Consider the following 17,992-nt stretch of genomic DNA (forward strand, 5'->3'; position numbering starts at 1 on the left):
CCCCTGGTACAGTGACCCGGGCGGGTACAGCCCCCCCTGCTCCTCCTCAGCACCCCCCCTCCTCCCACACTCCCCCAGGGTTACGTGCGGCTTCGTGAAACTCCTCAGCATAGAGTCGGTTTCCACTTGTGCCGCCCCCCAGGTCTGGGCACGGCCCCCAGGCCCCCCTGGAGCAGGGTAGAACCCCCCAGGCCCCCCCAGTCCACACACCCTGCAATGGGTGCAGCCCCTCACACCCCCCTGCACCCCTTGTTTTGGGGATGGGTGAGGGCGGGACATTGGGGACAGCGGGGGACACGTCCCCCCCAGAGCTCCCACGTCCCCGAGGTGACAGGACACGGCTGGGATGTCCCGGCACTTGGAGCCCCCCCATCTTGGCCCCTTCTCCCCCACTCCCCACAAGCTCCCGGCTGCTGTAGGGCTGCAGGGACCCTGCTGGGCTCCTCCAGACCTCCAGGAGTCACCACGAAGCTCTGGGCTTCCCCTGATCAACCAGAAATGCACAATATTACAATTCCTCCTTTATTTTTCTCATTTTTCATCTTGATTTGCGGTGCCAGGGTGGAGGCTGGAATCTAAAGCAAAAGTGAAAATGTACCTTTGCCCTGGGCAAAGGTTGGTGCAGCCTCGTCCCTCCCGCAGCTCGTACCCGTCTGGTGAGTGGCTTTTCCTTGTGAAGGCCATTGGAAATATTTAATTTAATTTAATTCAGCGGCTTGACAGGGATTTCGAAGAACTCCTGGGGGGGGCAGCGGGGCAGCGCTGGGGCTGCCCTGAGGAGCCGCGCGTGGTCCCGTCCTGCCCTCGAGCTCCGGTTTCTCGCGACGTGGCGGTGTCGGTGCCGGGGCTTTGGTGGGATTCCCGGAGCCCCTCTCGGGGGCAGGTGCAGCCCTTCTTGCCCAGCCCCTCTGCGGTGGCCGTAACCCCCGTCGTCGCCCTCCCTCTGCCTCCCTTCCCCACCCTCTCCTCCAGCTCCACCGCAGATGCGGTTCCCCGCCAGCCCCAGGGGCCTCCTGAGCTGTTTGGTGACTCTCCACGTGCTGCGGCTGGGATCAGGTAGGGATCCTGCAGGGCTGGGGGGTTGTGCCCGCTCCGGGGGGCACAGGTGGGGCAGGGCAGCCGCTCACGCGAGCTCACCCCGAGCCCTGCGGGGCCGGAAATTACTGTAGGTGCAGCCTCCATGTCTCTCTTCTCCCTCCCCAAGATGGCTTCAGAGTGGTGGCACCAGTCCAACGTCTCCGTGCCAACGTGGGGCAGGACATTGTGCTGCCGTGTCACCTGTCCCCACGTGTGGACATTCAGAGGTTGGAGATCTGGTGGATCCGACACCCGTCCTCAGAAACGGTGCACCACTATGGGAACGGAGAGGACCAGAACGGGAAGCAGTCAATGGACTATTGGGGGAGGACAGAGTTGGTCAGAGCTGGTCTCTCCAACGGGAGCCTGGACCTGCGGCTCCTTGGGCTGAGACCCTCTGATGATGGCCAGTACCTCTGCGCTGTGCAAGGTGTTACCTCATACTCGGAAGCTGCAGTGGACCTGGAGGTGGCAGGTGTGTGGCCGGGGGGGTTCAGGGGACGGTCGGGGTGTCCATGGGTCACACCGGGCGCGGGCTTTGCCTTTGAGCCGGGCCCATCCCTAAGCGGCCCCCGCGCGCTCTCCCCAGCCACAGGCTCTGTCCCTCAGCTCTCTCTGGAGGCTTACGGGGACGGAGGCATCCGGGTGCGGTGTCGCTCGGCCGGCTGGTACCCGCAGCCGCAGGTGCTCTGGAAAGATGCCGGCGGGCAGCGTCTGCCCTCGCTCTCGCAGCGACGTTCCTCTGACGAGCGGGGCCTGTTCGACGTCGAGGACGTCACCGTCGTGAGCGGGAGCGGAGCCGGGAACTTCTCCTGCGTGGTGAGGAACAGCCGCCTGGAGCAGGAGCAGGAGGCGTCCCTGCACATCTCGGGTGCGACCCCAGGGCCGGGCTTTTTCTCCTGCTCCTGCTGGCCGGGAGCGTCAGACGAGCCCTTTTGCTGAGGGTTCCGTGTTTCTCAGCTCCCTTCTTCCACGACGCGCGTCCCTGGATGGTGGCTCTGCCTGTGCTCCTCGTGCTCTTGGCGGCGGTAACGGGCCTCGGCGCTTGGCTGTGGAGAAGGAAAGGTCAGTTTGTGGTGGAGGGGGTGGAGGGGAAGGGCTGGGTGCGGAGCGAGGCCGAGCCCTGGCCCGTGGGCGCCCGCGCAAGGGGCCCAGCGCTGTGTCCCAGCAGCGTTTGGCCGTCGTGGAGCAGCTCTTTGGGCAGAGGAGGGAAGGGGCCGAGGGCCCGGGCTGGGGGTGGGAGCGCAGGGAGCAGGGCCAGAGCGCCGGGCTGGGGGGCAGCTGCCAGAGCCCCTCTGGAGATGTTGCCCCTGGTGAGCGCGGCTGCTCTCCTGACCACCTCTGCCTCTGCCTTTGCTTTGCAGTGCTGCAGTCCCGAGAGCTGGGTGAGTCCTTCTGGCCCCTTCCAGCGGCCAAAGCTGCGGAGAAAGGAGCCCCCTGGGAGGGACGGGGGTCTGCGTGGGCTTGGGGCTCTGCCCCAGCTCTGACAGCTCCTGCGGGACCCATCTGGGATGGGAAGGTGTCCCCTCTGCTCACACAAGGGTTTTGATTTTCTTTCCAGTGAAACGACAAGACGCGGCACTGGGTGAGTCTCCGAGGGCTCTGGGCTGGTGCAGGGTCCTCGCCCAGGTGCTCTGAGCTCGGCCCTCCCCCGCCTTGGACATGCCCAGGCTCTCAGGGGCCATTCCCGGGGTTTGGGGGTGTTTTCCCACACCCCAAAGTGAAGCAGTTTGAGGTTCCCCCGAGCTCTGGCAGCTCCTTCATGGTCACACCCGGGATGAGGATCTGTCCCCTCTGCTCACACATTTTCTCTTTTTCCTTTGCAGCGGAACGAGACAAGGCCCTGGGTGAGTCTCTGAGGGCTCTGCCTCAACGCAGGGTCCTCGCCCGGGCGCTCCATGCTCGGCCCTTCCTCCCCTTGCCCTTCCCCCTGTCCCTCTGTCCCCTGGGTGTGGGGAAGCCCCGAGGGTCCGTGCCTGGGGGGTGGCAGCTCGGGGAGACCCCCCAGGGCTGGACCCTCTCCCCTGCCCAGAGTTGCTGGGCACCAGCTGTGGGACGTGACCGGCTCTTCTCTCTCCTTGTAGCCTGGAGAAAGTTTCTGCTCCCTGAAAATCCAGGTAATTGGGTGGTTTTGGTCTCCTGCCCCGCGGGGCAGATCCTGGCCCCGGGCTGGTGAAACCCTGCCCAGGACTGAGCTCTGCCCCTGGTGCTGCGGCTCCTCCTGTCCCTGCAGATGTGGTGACCCTGGACCCGGACACGGCTCATTCCCGACTCGTCGTCTCAGCGGATCGCAGACGGGTGACATTGGGAAGTGCCCCGCAGAAGCTGCCCTTCAGCCTGAAGAGATTTAGGAATATTCACTGCGTGCTGGGCCGGGAGGGGTTCAAGAAGGGGCGGCACTGCTGGGAGGTGGAGGTGATGGGGGAGGTGGGAGGTGATTCCCACTGGGGTATGGGGGTGGTCAAGGACTCTGTGAAGAGGGATGGAAATTCGGGCCTGAGTCCTGATGAAGGGGTCTGGGCCGTGCGGTACTTTAGGGGGCAGTTTGAGTCTCACACGTCTCCTCCCAAGGCCCTGTCCCAGTCCCTGGTGCCCAGGAGGATCTGGGTGTGTCTGGACTGCACAGAGGGGCTGGTGACGTTCATCAACGCCGAGACTGGGGCTGAGATCTTCACCTTCCCACCAGCCCGGTTCAACGGGGAGACCCTCCGCCCCTGGTTTTGGCTGACGGCAGAGAACATCCACCTGTGCCTCAGGGGGGGCCCCCCCCAGCCCCTCTGCCCCCCTCCCATCCCCACCGCAGCCCCCAGCAGCTCCTGCCCTTCTCCAGACACTCCCCACTCTCCTCTCCTCGGGCCCGCGGCAGCAGATGCCCCTCTCAGCCCTGCCCCAGCCCGGGGAGCAGAGGGGCAGTGAGGGGCCACCACAAACACCATTTTGGGTTGGATCGGGGGGTTTTGGATATGTTCTGGGCAGCTCTTCTCTCTCTCATGCACTGTGTAACCTGCTCAATAAACGTTTGTACCTACCCGAGGTGTCCGACCCCCCTTCACTCCCTATTTTGGGGATGGATGAGGGTGGGACGTTGGGGACAGTGGGGGACACGTCCCCCCCAGGCCTCACAGTTCCCCGAGGTGACAGGGCCCGGCCTCGGTCTCCGGCCGATTGTTCTGGGGGTACCCGGCCCCCCCTGAGCCCGAAGACACGACCGGGCGCAGAATGAAGCCCCCGGGGCTCAGTCTCAGGCCCACGGTCGGACTCGATGATCTTAAAGGGCTTTTCCAACCCCACAGACTCTGCACAAAAAGGGCTGCAGCGACGCTTCGGCTCCGGCCTGTGCCGGGTTCAAGAAATCCCCCCGTTTCCAGCCCAGGAAGCGAGCGAGCGGCCGTCGTACCTCGAGATGTTCGGGACAGGGATCCTCAGCGCTCACGGAGGAAAAAAAAAAAACAAAACCCTGTTGCGGGCCTCTCGCTTCTCCCCACGCCGCAGCGAGGCAGCGGAGAAGCCGTTACCGGGTTTCCATCTCTTTCAATTAAATTGTTTTTTTTGGTTTGTTGGTTTTTTCGCAGCATCTCGCTGCTCCTCATCTCCTCGCCCGTCTGCGGCCAAGGGGGCTGGTGAAGGGTCACAGGCAGCTCCCAAACAGCCTCAGCACGGCCGGAACTATCCCCCCCCCACCTCCCCCTTGGCTTTTTCCTGTGCCTCCACACAGAGACCCGGCCAGCAACGCCGAGCGGCCGCGGCCGCTGTGGGCAGAACATCCCGGGGACCCCCGGCAGCGTTTGGGGGGGGACCCAGATGGAACCGCATCCCCCCGGCTCACCCCGAGGAGAAGGAGTCGCTCGGGGGGGGCTGCGGGATTTTAGGCAGGGGGAGACGGCATCGCGAGCTGGTGGAAAATAATCTCCCTCCGCCCTGGGAAAGAGGGGGTGTCCCACCTGCTATTTTAGCTGGCGGCCCCCCCAAAACACGGCGTTCCAGCCCCAAATCAGCCTCTTGATGGAAGAAGGGGGAGAAGCGGTCAGACCCGGTCCCACGGGGAGACTGGAGACGGGCGGCCCCGGGCGCATCCACCCAGGTGAGAAATCGGGGTGTTTCACCCCGCTGGTGGGTGAGGGTCGTAGGGGTGGGGTGTTCTTTTGGAAACCACCCCCCAGCGGGCATCCCCCCACCCCACGAGGGTGTTGGGTTCGGTCCCACCCCGGGGCAAAACATAATTTAATCTCGGTCTGACCCTGCAGGAGACGGGACGCGGAGGGAGGATGAAGGACGCGGCGTAGAGCGGGGATGTCCTGATGGAGCCGAAATGGGTGAAACGGGGGTAAAATCTGCTGGGAATAATCATGGGAGAGCTTGTGAGAGGAGCTGGGGGAGGGAGGGATGCCCGGGGGTGGAACAGATGGACAAATTCACCCGTGACGAGGGGGATCGGCCGCTCTTGGTGGAAGAAAGTCTCTACGAGTGTTCCCACTGCAAGAAACGCTTCCAGGACAGGTCGGAGCTCATTTGCCACCAGCGGTTGCACAGAGGAGGAAAAACTTTTCAATGCCGAGAGTGCGGGGAGGAGTTTGGGCAGAGCTCGGCCCTTAGTTCCCACCAGAAAAGCCACATGGTGGAAAAGCCCTACCAGTGCTCGACGTGCGAGAAGTTCTTCAAGGACCGGTCCACGCTCATCCGGCACGAGAGGGTGCACACGGGGGAGAAGCCCTATAAGTGCCACGAGTGCGGGAAGAGGTTCACCCGCAGCTCCGACATCGTCGTCCACCGGCGGACGCACACGGGGGAGAAACCCTTCGAGTGCGCCGAGTGCGGGAAGAGGTTCAGCCAACGCTCCAACCTCTTCACCCACCAGATCGTACACACGGGGGAGAAGCCCTTCGCCTGCCACGAGTGCGGGAAAACCTTCGCCCGGAGGTCGGAGCTCACCATCCATCAGCGAACGCACACCGAGGAGAAGCCCTACCAGTGCTCCCAGTGCGAGAAATCCTTCCGCGGGAGGTACGGACTCTTCAGGCACGAGCGGTTGCACACGGGGGAGAAACCCTACGAGTGCGGTGAGTGCGGGAAGAGCTTCGGGCAGAGCGGGGACCTCATCACCCACCAGCGCTTCCACACGGGCGAGAAGCCCTACCAGTGCTCCGCGTGCGGGAAGTTCTTCTGCAATAAATCCAGCCTTGTGAAACACCAGAAGTGGCATTCGGGGGACAAGCCCTACAAGTGCCACGAGTGCGGGAAGAGCTTCGGGCAGAGCTCGGACCTCATCGCCCACCAGCGGACCCACACCGGGGAGAAGCCCTACCCCTGCGCCGAGTGCGGGAAGAGGTTCACCAGGAAATCCAGCCTCATTGTCCATCAGCGGGGGCACAGAGGCCGGAGAACTGGAGAACTCTCAAAGTTTGGGAAGATCTTGGCAGAAGACTCCAGCGCCGACGCTCCCAGGAGCATGAGCATGGGAGACGGCTCGGCCCCGTGCACGGAGTGTGCAAAGCCCCTTGAGGTGGCATCAAGCCTCCTTGACCAGCAAAGGTGACACAGAAGAGAAAAAACCTCCCAAGTGCCTGAAAGAGGAGAAATGGCTTGGCCTGACTTGGCTTGGCTTGGCTTGGCTTGGTTTGGCTTGACTTGACTTGACTTGACTTGACTTGACTTGACTTGGCTTGGCTTGGCTTGGCTTGACTTGACTTGGCTTGGCTTGGCTTGACTTGACTTGGCTTGGCTTGGCTTGGCTTGACTTGACTTGACTTGGCTTGGCATGGCTTGACTTGACTTGACTTGACTTGACTTGACTTGACTTGGCTTGACTTGACTTGACTTGGCTTGGCGTGGCTTGACTTGACTTGACTTGACTTGACTTGACTTGACTTGACTTGACTTGACTTGACTTGACTTGACTTGACTTGTCTTGACTTGACTTGACTTGCCCTGGCTTGGCCCGGTACCAAGCTCACACAAACACGAAGGCACGAGGCCCATGTGGACACCCCCTGTGCGAGATTTAACCCCCTCAGGGGCAAAAAATCCCCAACTACGCCAGCGCGGGCTCCGCCGTTCTGGAACAAGCCAAATTCCTCCCAGTTCCTCGTTAGCGTGTAGATTGTTTAATTGTCTTCATGTCGCTCCTCCAGCGGCTTCATCCAGACCCTTCGCTCCCCGGTGAGAGCCCGTCCAGCACCCAATTCCCTCTTTTTCCCAACATCTTTGTGTTATATTTTTTAAGGTCGGCTGATGCGCTCCCGGCTCCTGAGCACGTCCCGCCTCGATGCATCAAACCTCGACTTACAAACCGGGTCGGTTGTTCTGCAGGAGATTTTTATTTTCCTATTAGATATTTGTGCATATGATAAAAATCGAAGGAAATTTTATATTGCCAGAGGAATATTCAAGAAATCAGTGTTTTCCCTCCAAGATTTTTAACGGTGGAGAAAAATCACAAGATTCCCCACTGTGGATGTTGGGGAGGGGCGAGAGCATCCACTCCACCTGATCCGAGGGAAAATCATGGGATTTCAGGAAAAAGGAGCGTGACTTGACAGAATGAAACTGTCAGAGGAAATTTATATCAAATTTTCAATAAATAACCCATTTTTTTTTCCTTTGCTGGCTCGTCGTTGCTGCTCGCGGGAGGCCGGTCAACCGTGCTCGTGCCGTGGGTGGGATAAACGTGCCTCCATGAGGAACACCAGTGGGAGCTGGTGGGTTTTACTGGGAGGACACGGCAGCCTGGGGATGGGGGGGGCTCCACGCTCCCCCTCTTGGGCCCCCTCCGCGCCATCCTCCCTTCCCACTGTGCCAAACTGGTCCCAGTACATCCTCAGCACTGGAGCGTGAAGCTGACGGGCCTGGGCCAAAACGTTGATGCTGTTGGGGATCCTGGTTTTGGGCGGCTCCAGGAAGGTCTGGAGACCTCGCCCACCCGAAGGAGCGCGGGAACGAGCTGCTGCCGCCGGGGCCTTTCTGCGGCAGAACAACAGGACCAGGAGGTTTGTTCCACGCGGGGGCCGTCGGTCACAGAATCCCAGAATCATCCAGGTTGGAAAAGCCCCTCGGGGTCATCGAGTCCAACCCTCAGCCCGACTCTACAAAGTTCTCCCCTACCCCACATCCCCCACAGCTCATCCAAACGGCCCTTAAACCCCCCCAGGGGTGGGGACTCCACCCCCTCCTGTCCAGCCTGACCCTCCCCTGTTGCAGTTTCAAGCCGTTCCCTCTCGTTCCGTCACTAATTCCCTCTGAGCAGGATACACAGACAGAGAAGAGCTGCTCAGCACCGAGAACACGGCCAAAACGCCCCGATTCAACCCAAAATGGTGTTTGTGGTGGCCCCTCACTGCCCCTCTGCTCCCCGGGCTGGGGCAGGGCTGAGAGGGGCATCTGCTGCCGCGGGCCCAAGGAGAGGAGAGCGGGGAGTGTCTGGAGAAGGGCAGGAGCTGCTGGGGGCTGCGGTGGGGATGGGAGGGGGGCAGAGGGGCTGGGGGGGGCCCCCCCTGAGGCACAGCTGGGTGTTCTCTGTCCCCAGCCAAAACCAGGGGCGGAGGGTCTCCCCGTTGAACTGGGCCGGTGGGAAGGTGAAGATGTTGGCCCCGGTCTCGGCGTTGATGAACGTCACCAGCCCCTCTGTGCAGTCCAGACAGACCCAGATCCTCCTGGGCAGCGGGGACAGCTCGTTGGGAGGAGACGTGAGAGACAGAAACTGCCGTCCAAAGTGCCGCACGGCCCAGACCCCCCCTCCAGGCCTCAGGTCCATGTGGCCCTTCCTCTTCACAGAATCCCTGGCCACCCCCACAGCCCACCAGGAGTCACCTCCCACCTCCCCCTCCACCTCCACCTCCCAGCAGTGTCGGCCCCAGCTGAACCCCTCCTGGCCCAGCACGCAGTAACGAATGTTAAATCTCTGCGGGATGTCGGGCACGTCCTGCTCTGCATTTTGCCACCTCACGCGTCTGCGATCCGCTGAGAGGACGAGTTGGGAATGAGCCGTGTCCGGGTCCAGGGTCACCACATCTGCAGGGACAGGAGGAGCCGCAGCACCAGGGGCAGAGCTCAGTCCTGGGCAGGGTTTCACCAGCCCGGGGCCAGGATCTGCCCCGCGGGGCAGGAGGCCAAAACCACCCAATTACCTGGATTTTCCGGAACAAGAAACTTTCTCCAGGCTACAAGGAGAGAGAAGAGCCGGTCACATCCCACAGCTGGTGCCCAGCAACTCTGGGCAGGGGAGAGGGTCAAGCCCTGGGGGGTCTCACTGATCTGCCACCCCCCAGGCACGGACCCTCGGGGCTTCCCCACACCCAGGGGATGGAGGGACAGGGGGAAGGGCAAGGGGGGGAAGGGCCGAGCTCAGAGCACCCAGGCGAGGACCCTGCGCTGTGCCAGAGCCCTCGGAGACTCACCAACTGCTGCGGCTCGTTTATCTGGAAAGGAAAAATGGAAGGAGCCTGTGAGCAGAGGGGACAGATCCTCACCCCACGGCTGCTCCCGCAGGAGCTGTCCGAGCTGGGGCAGAGCCCCAAGCCCACGCAGACCCCCGTCCCTCCCAGGGGGCTCCTTTCTCCGCAGCTTTGGCCGCTGGAAGGGGCCAGAAGGACTCACCCAGCTCTCGGGACTGCAGCACTGCAAAGCAAAGGCAGAGGCAGAGGTGGTCAGGAGAGCAGCCGCGCTCACCAGGGGCAACATCTCCAGAGGGGCTCTGGCAGCTGCCCCCCAGCCCGGCGCTCTGGCCGTGCTCCCTGCGCTCCCACCCCCAGCCCGGGCCCTCGGCCCCTTCCCTCCTCTGCCCAAAGAGCTGCTCCACGACGGCCAAACGCTGCTGGGACACAGCGCTGGGCCCCTTGCGCGGGCGCCCACGGGCCAGGGCTCGGCCTCGCTCCGCACCCAGCCCTTCCCCTCCACCCCCTCCACCACAAACTGACCTTTCCTTCTCCACAGCCAAGCGCCGAGGCCCGTTACCGCCGCCAAGAGCACGAGGAGCACAGGCAGAGCCACCATCCAGGGACGCGCGTCGTGGAAGAAGGGAGCTGAGAAACACGGAACCCTCAGCAAAAGGGCTCGTCTGACGCTCCCGGCCAGCAGGAGCAGGAGAAAAAGCCCGGCCCTGGGGTCGCACCCGAGATGTGCAGGGACGCCTCCTGCTCCTGCTCCAGGCGGCTGTTCCTCACCACGCAGGAGAAGTTCCCGGCTCCGCTCCCGCTCACGACGGTGACGTCCTCGACGTCGAACAGGCCCCGCTCGTCAGAGGAACGTCGCTGCGAGAGCGAGGGCAGACGCTGCCCGCCGGCATCTTTCCAGAGCACCTGCGGCTGCGGGTACCAGCCGGCCGAGCGACACCGCACCCGGATGCCTCCGTCCCCGTAAGCCTCCAGAGAGAGCTGAGGGACAGAGCCTGTGGCTGGGGAGAGCGCGCGGGGGCCGCTTAGGGATGGGCCCGGCTCAAAGGCAAAGCCCGCGCCCGGTGTGACCCACGGACACCCCGACCGTCCCCTGAACCCCCCTCTGGGCCACACACCTGCCACCTCCAGGTCCACTGTAGCTTCGCGATAAGTGCCAGCATCCTGCACGGTGCAGACGTACTGGCCATCATCAGAGGGTCTCAGCCCAAGGAGCCGCAGGTCCAGGCTCCCGTTGGAGAGACCAGCTCTGACCAACTCTGTCCTGCCCTGGTAGTCCCTCAGCTGCTCCCCGTCCTGGTCCTCTCCGTTCCGGTAGTGGTGCACCATTTCGGAGAAGCGATTCCGGATCCAGCGGATCTCCAGGCCCTGAGCATCCTTGCGTGGGGACACGTGACACGGCAGCACGACGTCCTGCCCCACGGTGCCACGGAGAGGGTGGCCTGGTCCCACCACTACGAAGCCACCTTGGGGAGGGAGAAGGACACAGAGACACGGACGTTGCCCCTACGTTATTTTCCGGCCCCGCAGGGCTCGGGGTGAGCTCGCGTGAGCGGCGCAGGCTCCATCCCACGGGCGTTGCTTTGGCCTCGCCATGGCCCGGAGCCCCTGGAGCCCCTGGAGAGGGAGTGGGAGGACTGGGAGGAGAAGGAGCTTTCCTGGGAGAGGGAACCTGCTCCAGAAATTGGCCCCTGCCCCAGCCGGCCCCGCTGCAAGCGGCAAATGTGTGAGGGGAGCACGGCAGGAGGGGAGTGGAGATGAACCCGGGGCACCGGGGGCATAAAGAGCGCGAGGGGAAGTGAAAATGAGGGAAAGAGAAAGTGAAAGGGACCCACAACCCAGCTCTGGGCTCAGCCCCTGGCCCCACGGCAGCTCCCCTGCCCCACATGTGCCCCCCGGAGCGGGCACAACCCCCCAGCCCTGCAGGATCCCTACCTGATCCCAGCCGCAGCACGTGGAGAGTCACCAAACAGCTCAGGAGGCCCCTGGGGCTGGCGGGGAACCGCATCTGCTGTGGAGCTGGAGGAGAGGGTGGGGAAGGGAGGCAGAGGGAGGGCGACGACGGGGGTTACGGCCACCGCAGAGGGGCTGGGCAAGAAGGGCTGCACCTGCCCCCGAGAGGGGCTCTGGGAATCCCACCAAAACCCCGGCACCGACACCGCGACGTCGCGAGAAACCGGAGCTCGAGGGCAGGACGGGACCACGCGCGGCTCCTCAGGGCAGCCCCAGCGCTGCCCCGCTGCCCCCCCCAGGAGTTCTTCGAAATCCCTGTCAAGCCTCTGAAGTAAATTAAATATTTCCAATGGCCTTCACAAGGAAAAGCCACTCACCAGACGGGTACGAGCTGCGGGGGCACAAGGCTGCACCCACGACCTGTAGCCGTTAACCAGGGTCAGGACCCAGCGTCATGGGCTGTGGAGTGAGTCCAGGCTCCACCCCCTCCCCCAGCAACAGGATATAAAAAAGGAGAAAATAATGGAGGAAGGAAAACGCTGGGTGTTTGTGGGCGATCAGGGGAAGCCCAGAGCTTCGTGGTGACTCCTGGAGGTCTGGAGGAGCCCAGCAGGGTCCCTGCAGCCCTACAGCAGCCGGGAGCTTGTGGGGAGTGGGGGAGAAGGGGCCAAGATGGGGGGGCTCCAAGTGCCGGGACATCCCAGCCGTGTCCTGTCACCTCGGGGACGTGGGAGCTCTGGGGGGGACGTGTCCCCCGCTGTCCCCAATGTCCCACCCTCACCCATCCCCAAAACAAGGGGTGCAGGGGGGTGTGAGGGGCTGCACCCATAGCAGGGTGTGTGGACTGGGGGGGCCTGGGGGGTCCTACCCTGCTCCAGGGGGGCCTGGGGGCCGTGCCCAGACCTGGGGGGGGGATCAGGGTGAGCCTGTCTCTACCCCAAGGTATTTTGGGGAGCCCGTACGTAACCCTGGGGGGGTCTGGGAGCAGTGGGTGTGTCCCAAACTCCCCCAGGCTGGAGCAGCAGCGTGATCCCGGACAGAGCCCTGGGGTAACCCCGGCCCGGGCAGCATCCGGCCCCGCGGCGCCTGGCTCGGGTTCAAAACCTCACCCTGGAGCAGCTGCAGTAACCGATAGCACGAAATAACGACTTCCAAGAACCCCAGGTTGGGAATTTCTTCCTATGCTCTGATACCGGAGACCGCGCAGGGGCTGCGGCACCGGGTGTGGCCCAGTCCCTGGCACCACCAAACCCAGCCCAGGTTGTGCAGGAGCCCCAGTTCGTTGGTGCCCCCCGTTCCCAGCTCTCCCGGCAGAGGAAGCGCGAGCTGCCCCGCTCCAGCGCCTCGAGGCAGCGTCTCCGCAACCCCCCGGTTTGCTCAGGAAGCCCCTGACGCTGCCAGACAAAGTGCCAGGGGTCCCGCAGCACAAAAAAAAGCCACAAAGGCCACAGCTCAGGCCTGGGAAGAGGTTTCCTCCCCGCTCCAGACACGGCCTTCGGTCCCAGCCCTGGCACCGAGCCCAAAGAGCTGCTCAGCATCTTGTCCCCAGCACCTTCCCAAGTCAGGATCGGGCTCGCGGTGATGCCAGACGAGGTCACCTGGATGGGGCTGGGGGGCTCCGTGGTGGCCACCAAGCAGCGAATCCAACGCCTCCCTTGGATTTGTCCCCAAGCCACCACATTCCCAAAAGCCCATCTGGGTCCTGCTCCTGGAGGGGGCGTTTCTGTCCCCCCCTCCCCAAGGAAAGGGACTTTCTCGTCCCTCTTGTAGTCTCTCCAACTCGGGCTCTGCCACCACAGACCCCCAGATCTGGGACGAAGCTGCCGTCACCCTGCAGCCGCTCCAGTCCTGCCCACAGCCCGCCGGGTCCCCACGGCTTGGGGGGCAAAGACCTGGCACCCCTCTAAGGGCTCGGTGAGGGTGGGACACACACAACTCTCCGCGTTTCCACCCCAGGGCCCTTCGCTCTCTCGCAGGGGCTGCGGCACAACCGCGCCAGGAAGGACGGAGCAGGGAAAAGTCTCGGTGAACTCCCTGGCTGGAGCCACCCCAGAGCTGCGTCCCAGGGCTTGGCCCTTCCCCCAGCCCCAGAGCTACTGGACAACATTAAAAAAGGAAAGAAAATGTCAATGTTTCTATTTTTTTAATTTTTTTTTGAGCACAATTCTCTGGCAACATTTTTAAAAGCAAAAAAAAAAAAAAGTACAGAATGAGCAGAAAACTCACCCCAAAGCCGGACGGGGCGAGAGCAGGGAAAGCTCATGGGCAGAGGCGGAGGTGGGAGCCTCTCCCCACCCAGAAGAAAGGGAAGACGCTCTCCCCCCCAAACGAGGCTTTTTGGAACGTAAAGACAGGGGGCTCACGCTCGGCGAGGTAAAATGCCACTTGCCCCTCTCCGTAGTCCAGAGCCACCCGCACCCTCCCTGTTTCCCCAGGGGCGGGGAGGGTGGTGACGGGGGACGTGAAGGCGCGGTACCGGCTCCTGCAGCGCCCCATCGCCCAGATCCCCTTCTCGGGTTGAAACTGAATCCAACCCTTCCTGGGCACGGAGCGTCGGGCCACGCCCAAGGCCCAGGTCCTGCCTCGGGCCACCTCCACCTCCCAGTAGTGGCTCCCCAGGGTGAAGCCCTGGTAGCCCAACACGCAGGAGGAGGCATCGAAGCGTTGCGGGGTGGTGGGGGGCAAATCCTGCTCTGCGTCCGTCCATCTCACCCCCCGCCGGTCCCGGGATAGGAGGAGCCGGGCGCTGGCGGTGTCGGGGTCCAGAGTCACGAACGCTGCCAGGGAGGGAGAAGAAAGTGATGTTGGAGGAGAACAGCAACCCCCCACCCCGAAGAAAAAGCCCTTCTCCATCTGGGATCACGCATCTGCCTCTGTCCTGGGCGTGGGAGCAGAGACATCTCCACATCTTGGGAAAGCCTTGCCTCGTGCTGGAGGACGGCGCCGAGCTCCTTCGTATCTTCAGGAACCCCAAAGCGAGCTCCACTCCTCATTTCCCAGCCCTTTTAAGCACTATTTTAGCTAAAAATGACCCTCGCAGCTGCTCCTCTGAAGAGCCTCACCTTTCCCATCTCCTCCCAGAGATGGTCCTTGCTCTTTCTCCAGTTCAGATGGCAAAATGTCTGGGGGGTGAAGAACAAAGGTTGGACATCAGGCTCTCGGGCTGGCGATTCTGCTCGCTCTTGCTCCCGCTGTGTTTCTCCTGGGAGAACAGGAAAAACAGCAGTGGGCGGAGCTGCCCTCTCCCCCCATCAACCCAGTCACGCCCCACGGTACCTCGAAATCTCCCCAGGGTCTCTCGAAGGACACAGTTCTGTCGAGAAATGACACGGAGCCTCCGCTCCAGGTCCGAGAAGGTCTCCGATGTCCTCTGGGCACTTTCCATCTCCCACCTGGAGGCAAAACTTTCCCCTTAGCCATGGGACTCGCCGTGAAGGCATGAAGTGCCGGGCCCATCCCTCCTCCCCCTGCACCCCCAGGCAATTTGGGGATGGTGGAGGAGCTGGTTGTCCCCAAAATGTCCCTCTGTCCCAGGCTCAGAGATGACAACCAGGAGGACACTTGAGTCCCCGTTCTGTGATGGCCAAGAGGATCTTCAGTCTTAGGGCGCTTCCCCTCACGGCATCCTGTCGTGGTTTGAACCCACACTGGGGTTCCGGGGCACCTTCTTCTCTCCACACCTCTCGAAGTCTCACTTCAAGCCCTGCCTGAACTGCCAAAATTTCCATCTCTGCCCCAGAAACCACGGGGATGGTGCCTGTGAGCCTTCCCCCACCGTCGGGACGTGGGTGGTGGGAGAGCACGTACCTGTCCACAGTGCTCCGGGCATCCTGGAATAGAAAAAGAGAGAAAAAAGCTTCAGTCCCATCCCAAAATCGCGGGGAGACTCCAGCCAAGGCGACGCTGGACCCTCTCGTCTTGCCTAGAAGAGCATCCGACCTGCAGGAATCTGCTCGCAGGCTGCTCGAGCTCCTTCTCCATCTCGCAGATCAGGACGTCGAGGAGTGAAACCTCCCCTGACATCTTGGTCCCCTCTTCCTCCTGCCTCCTCATCACCTCTCTGTCCAGCTCTCCCAGCCGAGCCAGGAGAACAAGCTCTTGGTCCTTCAGAAACCGGCGCAGCTGGCGAAATTCCGACACAATCTTCTGCCTCTCGACCTCCGTCTGCGTCTGCGGGACGTGGGAAGACAAAACCACGGACCAGACTGGTCCTACACCTCTTATTTATTCTGGGCGATGGCAACAGCCACTTACCAAATAGTCCCGGCGTCGCCTCTCTCCGCTTCTTTTCAATTCCAAAATCTCTTCCCTTTGTTTCTTGAGCTTCTCCAGGTCACTGCGTATTTGGTCCTGGAAGAAGAAAAAATGGATTGGGAGGGTATCTAGGGCGGAGGGAGTGGGGATGGGATGCTTGGAGATGCTCCCTCCCCGCATTTGGGGAAAAAAAAAATAAAATTGCAGCACGGGCACGAGGATGGAGACGACACGGGAGGACAACAGGAGCCAGTTTCATTCTGGCGTGAAATAAACTGGAAAACACCCGTTGACTGATTTGGGGTGAAGGGTTTAGTCTGAAAATTAATATTTTCCTGGTTTTAGCCCAAAAGAGTTACGTGTTGGTTTTATATTTTCTAGATCTCCCCAGTTATTTCCATTTATTCATTTCCACGGTGGGGGCGGAACCCAAAACAACGACGGAGAACTTCAAAGCTGGCTTGAGCCTGCGACCCCGAGAAGCTCAAAGCAACCACAGTTTCCCTCAAGGTGGAAAAGGAAGAACCCAAGCTCGGTCCTGGGCCTGACCTTGTCCTCCTGGGCAGATTCCTCCACGTCGGCTGTAGTGGGACCTCCACGAGCCCTTGGTCCTCCACGGCTGGAGCCAGATGCTTTTGCGTCACCCTCGAAGGCGCCGGCCCTCTTGCGCCACCAGCAGAGATGCTCCTTCTCCTCCCCGTCTCCTTCCAGACCCAAGAGCTTCAGCTTCTCTGCTAAATGCTCCAGATGGACTTTTGGCTGGAAATTGCCTTTCCTGAGCCGGTTTTGGTGGCCGACTGCCTCGGCATCTCCAAGCCTTCCTCGCTCCGGCCAGGATCGGGCCGTGCCGCCTCCGCAGCTGGTGGGGCCAGGATCCGGCCGATGCTGCAGGACGGGGTGGTGGGTGCTTTCCTCCCCCGCTTCCCTCGCTCTAGGTGACCCAGAGGCCATGGCAGAAGCTTCTCCAGCCTCTTGTTCCTCCTCCCCTTGCTGCTCCCTTAATCCATCGACGCGGCGAACGCAGAACCTGAAAGCGCGGCCAGCGACACAACACCCCCCCCCTTTAACAACCCACACCACCCACAACCCCAAAATTAACACCCCTTCATCTTAACGCTCGGAAAAACATCTCGGTGCTGCCAGGGTGGCCGGGACGCTGCCGGTTCCCGTTGCCGGGACGTCCCCGAGCGCCCCAAAAAAAAAGAGACACTCACCTGTTAGGCAGCAGCAACACGAGGTCTTGGTGGATTTTTTTTTTTTTTTTGTTGTTAAAATGTGGGACAAGGCTCCTCTCCAGCCACCCGCGGGGTGTTGGAGCTCGGAGGGAGATCACATGGAGGACAGAGGGAAAAGATCAGCCCTATTTAAGGAAACACGGAGAGGAACGCGCTGCCTGGCGTCTGCCTGCCAGGGACGGGATCAGCGCCCTCAGCTTGGGATTTTTTTTTCGATCCGAGATAAAGCTTGGATTGAAAATATTTCATCATTTTCAGCTGTAGGATAAAATATCTTTGGCTACGGGGCAAGATGGGGGCATCTGCCACCACGCAACACAGGAGCGCGGTCACCTCCCGGGGGGGTCGCCCCCCGCTTCGGCCATCGCCAGGGTGAAAAAAATAAGCCCAGCTTTAAATAAGCCCAACTGCTTTAAATAAAAATGCCGAGCGGCTTCTTCGCCTCCCTCACGGGTTACGGCAGCCCAGGAACCCCGTCCTGATGGCATTTTTTAATTATAATATATTATTATTTTACAAACTCGTGCTTCAAAGTGGCTGGTGGACTTTTCCAGAATGGAGGAAGAGCAGTTTCTCCCCTGTGGTTTTTCCCCACATGGATAATTACTCAGAAAAGGAGGAATTTTAAAAATTTTTATGTATTATTATATATTCTCCTTCCCAATTTCTGTCTGCTGACGGAAGGAATTTTGAGCTGCTACAGCGAGCGTGCTCTCTTAGCAAAGATATTATCATCTTGAAGCCCTCAGACAAGAACGATCTGCCCCTCCCCTTCCTCTTCCCCCTGCTTGGGTCTTCTCCTCCCTACCCCACCCCAGCGCCACCACAAACTTGGGTTGCAAGGGCAATAATGAAGGTTTTTGGCCCAAAAAAGAAAAACCCCAAACCACAGAGCTGAGACCCGGAGGTGCTGTGGGTGGGAGCTGACGGCATCCCACGCTGGTGGGATCCCACAGCGGGATCCACCTCAAACGTCCCTCAAAAGTGGGGTGAGATGGTGGAAGGAGATGACAGGGGCCGTGGGCATCACCCCAGAGGGCCAGGATGGCCCCGTGTTGAACCAGCTTCAGAAAGAAATCAAAGGCTCCG

The 17,992-nt window shown here is 61.5% G+C and overlaps 4 protein-coding genes across 5 annotated transcripts; 2 read left to right on the forward strand and 2 right to left on the reverse strand.

Annotated features, from left to right (window-relative positions):
• The first annotated feature begins 369 nt into the window (after positions 1-369).
• On the forward strand, positions 370-4,106 carry LOC141936914 (butyrophilin subfamily 1 member A1-like). Its single transcript, XM_074854279.1, has 10 exons — positions 370-656; positions 973-1,056; positions 1,205-1,552; positions 1,667-1,948; positions 2,038-2,142; positions 2,442-2,462; positions 2,639-2,662; positions 2,904-2,924; positions 3,162-3,194; positions 3,311-4,106. Exons 1-10 carry the CDS (start codon positions 593-595, stop codon positions 3,991-3,993), a joined length of 1,665 nt encoding a protein of 554 aa, XP_074710380.1. The 5' UTR covers positions 370-592; the 3' UTR covers positions 3,994-4,106.
• A 73-nt stretch (positions 4,107-4,179) lies between these two features.
• Positions 4,180-7,672, forward strand: LOC141936929 (uncharacterized). Its single transcript, XM_074854318.1, has 2 exons — positions 4,180-5,158; positions 5,322-7,672. Exons 1-2 carry the CDS (start codon positions 5,080-5,082, stop codon positions 6,608-6,610), a joined length of 1,368 nt encoding a protein of 455 aa, XP_074710419.1. The 5' UTR covers positions 4,180-5,079; the 3' UTR covers positions 6,611-7,672.
• LOC141936918 (butyrophilin subfamily 1 member A1-like) lies at positions 7,369-11,888 on the reverse strand. Its single transcript, XM_074854296.1, has 9 exons — positions 11,792-11,888; positions 11,397-11,480; positions 10,580-10,927; positions 10,181-10,462; positions 9,987-10,091; positions 9,667-9,687; positions 9,468-9,488; positions 9,198-9,230; positions 7,369-9,081 (listed from the first exon to the last, which is right to left on the reverse strand). Exons 2-9 carry the CDS (start codon positions 11,467-11,469, stop codon positions 8,405-8,407), a joined length of 1,560 nt encoding a protein of 519 aa, XP_074710397.1. The 5' UTR covers positions 11,470-11,480; positions 11,792-11,888; the 3' UTR covers positions 7,369-8,404.
• A 1,652-nt stretch (positions 11,889-13,540) lies between these two features.
• Positions 13,541-17,853, reverse strand: LOC141936925 (E3 ubiquitin-protein ligase TRIM7-like). 2 transcript variants are annotated; one of them, XM_074854312.1, is made up of 8 exons: positions 16,883-17,853; positions 16,218-16,695; positions 15,669-15,764; positions 15,354-15,584; positions 15,222-15,244; positions 14,691-14,806; positions 14,477-14,536; positions 13,541-14,191 (listed from the first exon to the last, which is right to left on the reverse strand). In XM_074854312.1, the coding sequence occupies exons 2-8, from the start codon at positions 16,617-16,619 to the stop codon at positions 13,674-13,676; spliced, it is 1,446 nt and encodes a 481-aa protein (XP_074710413.1). In that variant the 5' UTR covers positions 16,620-16,695; positions 16,883-17,853; the 3' UTR covers positions 13,541-13,673. The 2 variants fall into 2 exon arrangements, with proteins under 2 accessions (XP_074710413.1, XP_074710414.1); XM_074854313.1 differs by having other exon boundaries at positions 13,925-14,191; positions 14,477-14,616.
• Between the last annotated feature and the right edge of the window lie 139 nt (positions 17,854-17,992).

This window comes from Strix uralensis, chromosome 35 (assembly GCF_047716275.1).
Source record: "Strix uralensis isolate ZFMK-TIS-50842 chromosome 35, bStrUra1, whole genome shotgun sequence".
Taxonomy (NCBI): domain Eukaryota; kingdom Metazoa; phylum Chordata; class Aves; order Strigiformes; family Strigidae; genus Strix; species Strix uralensis.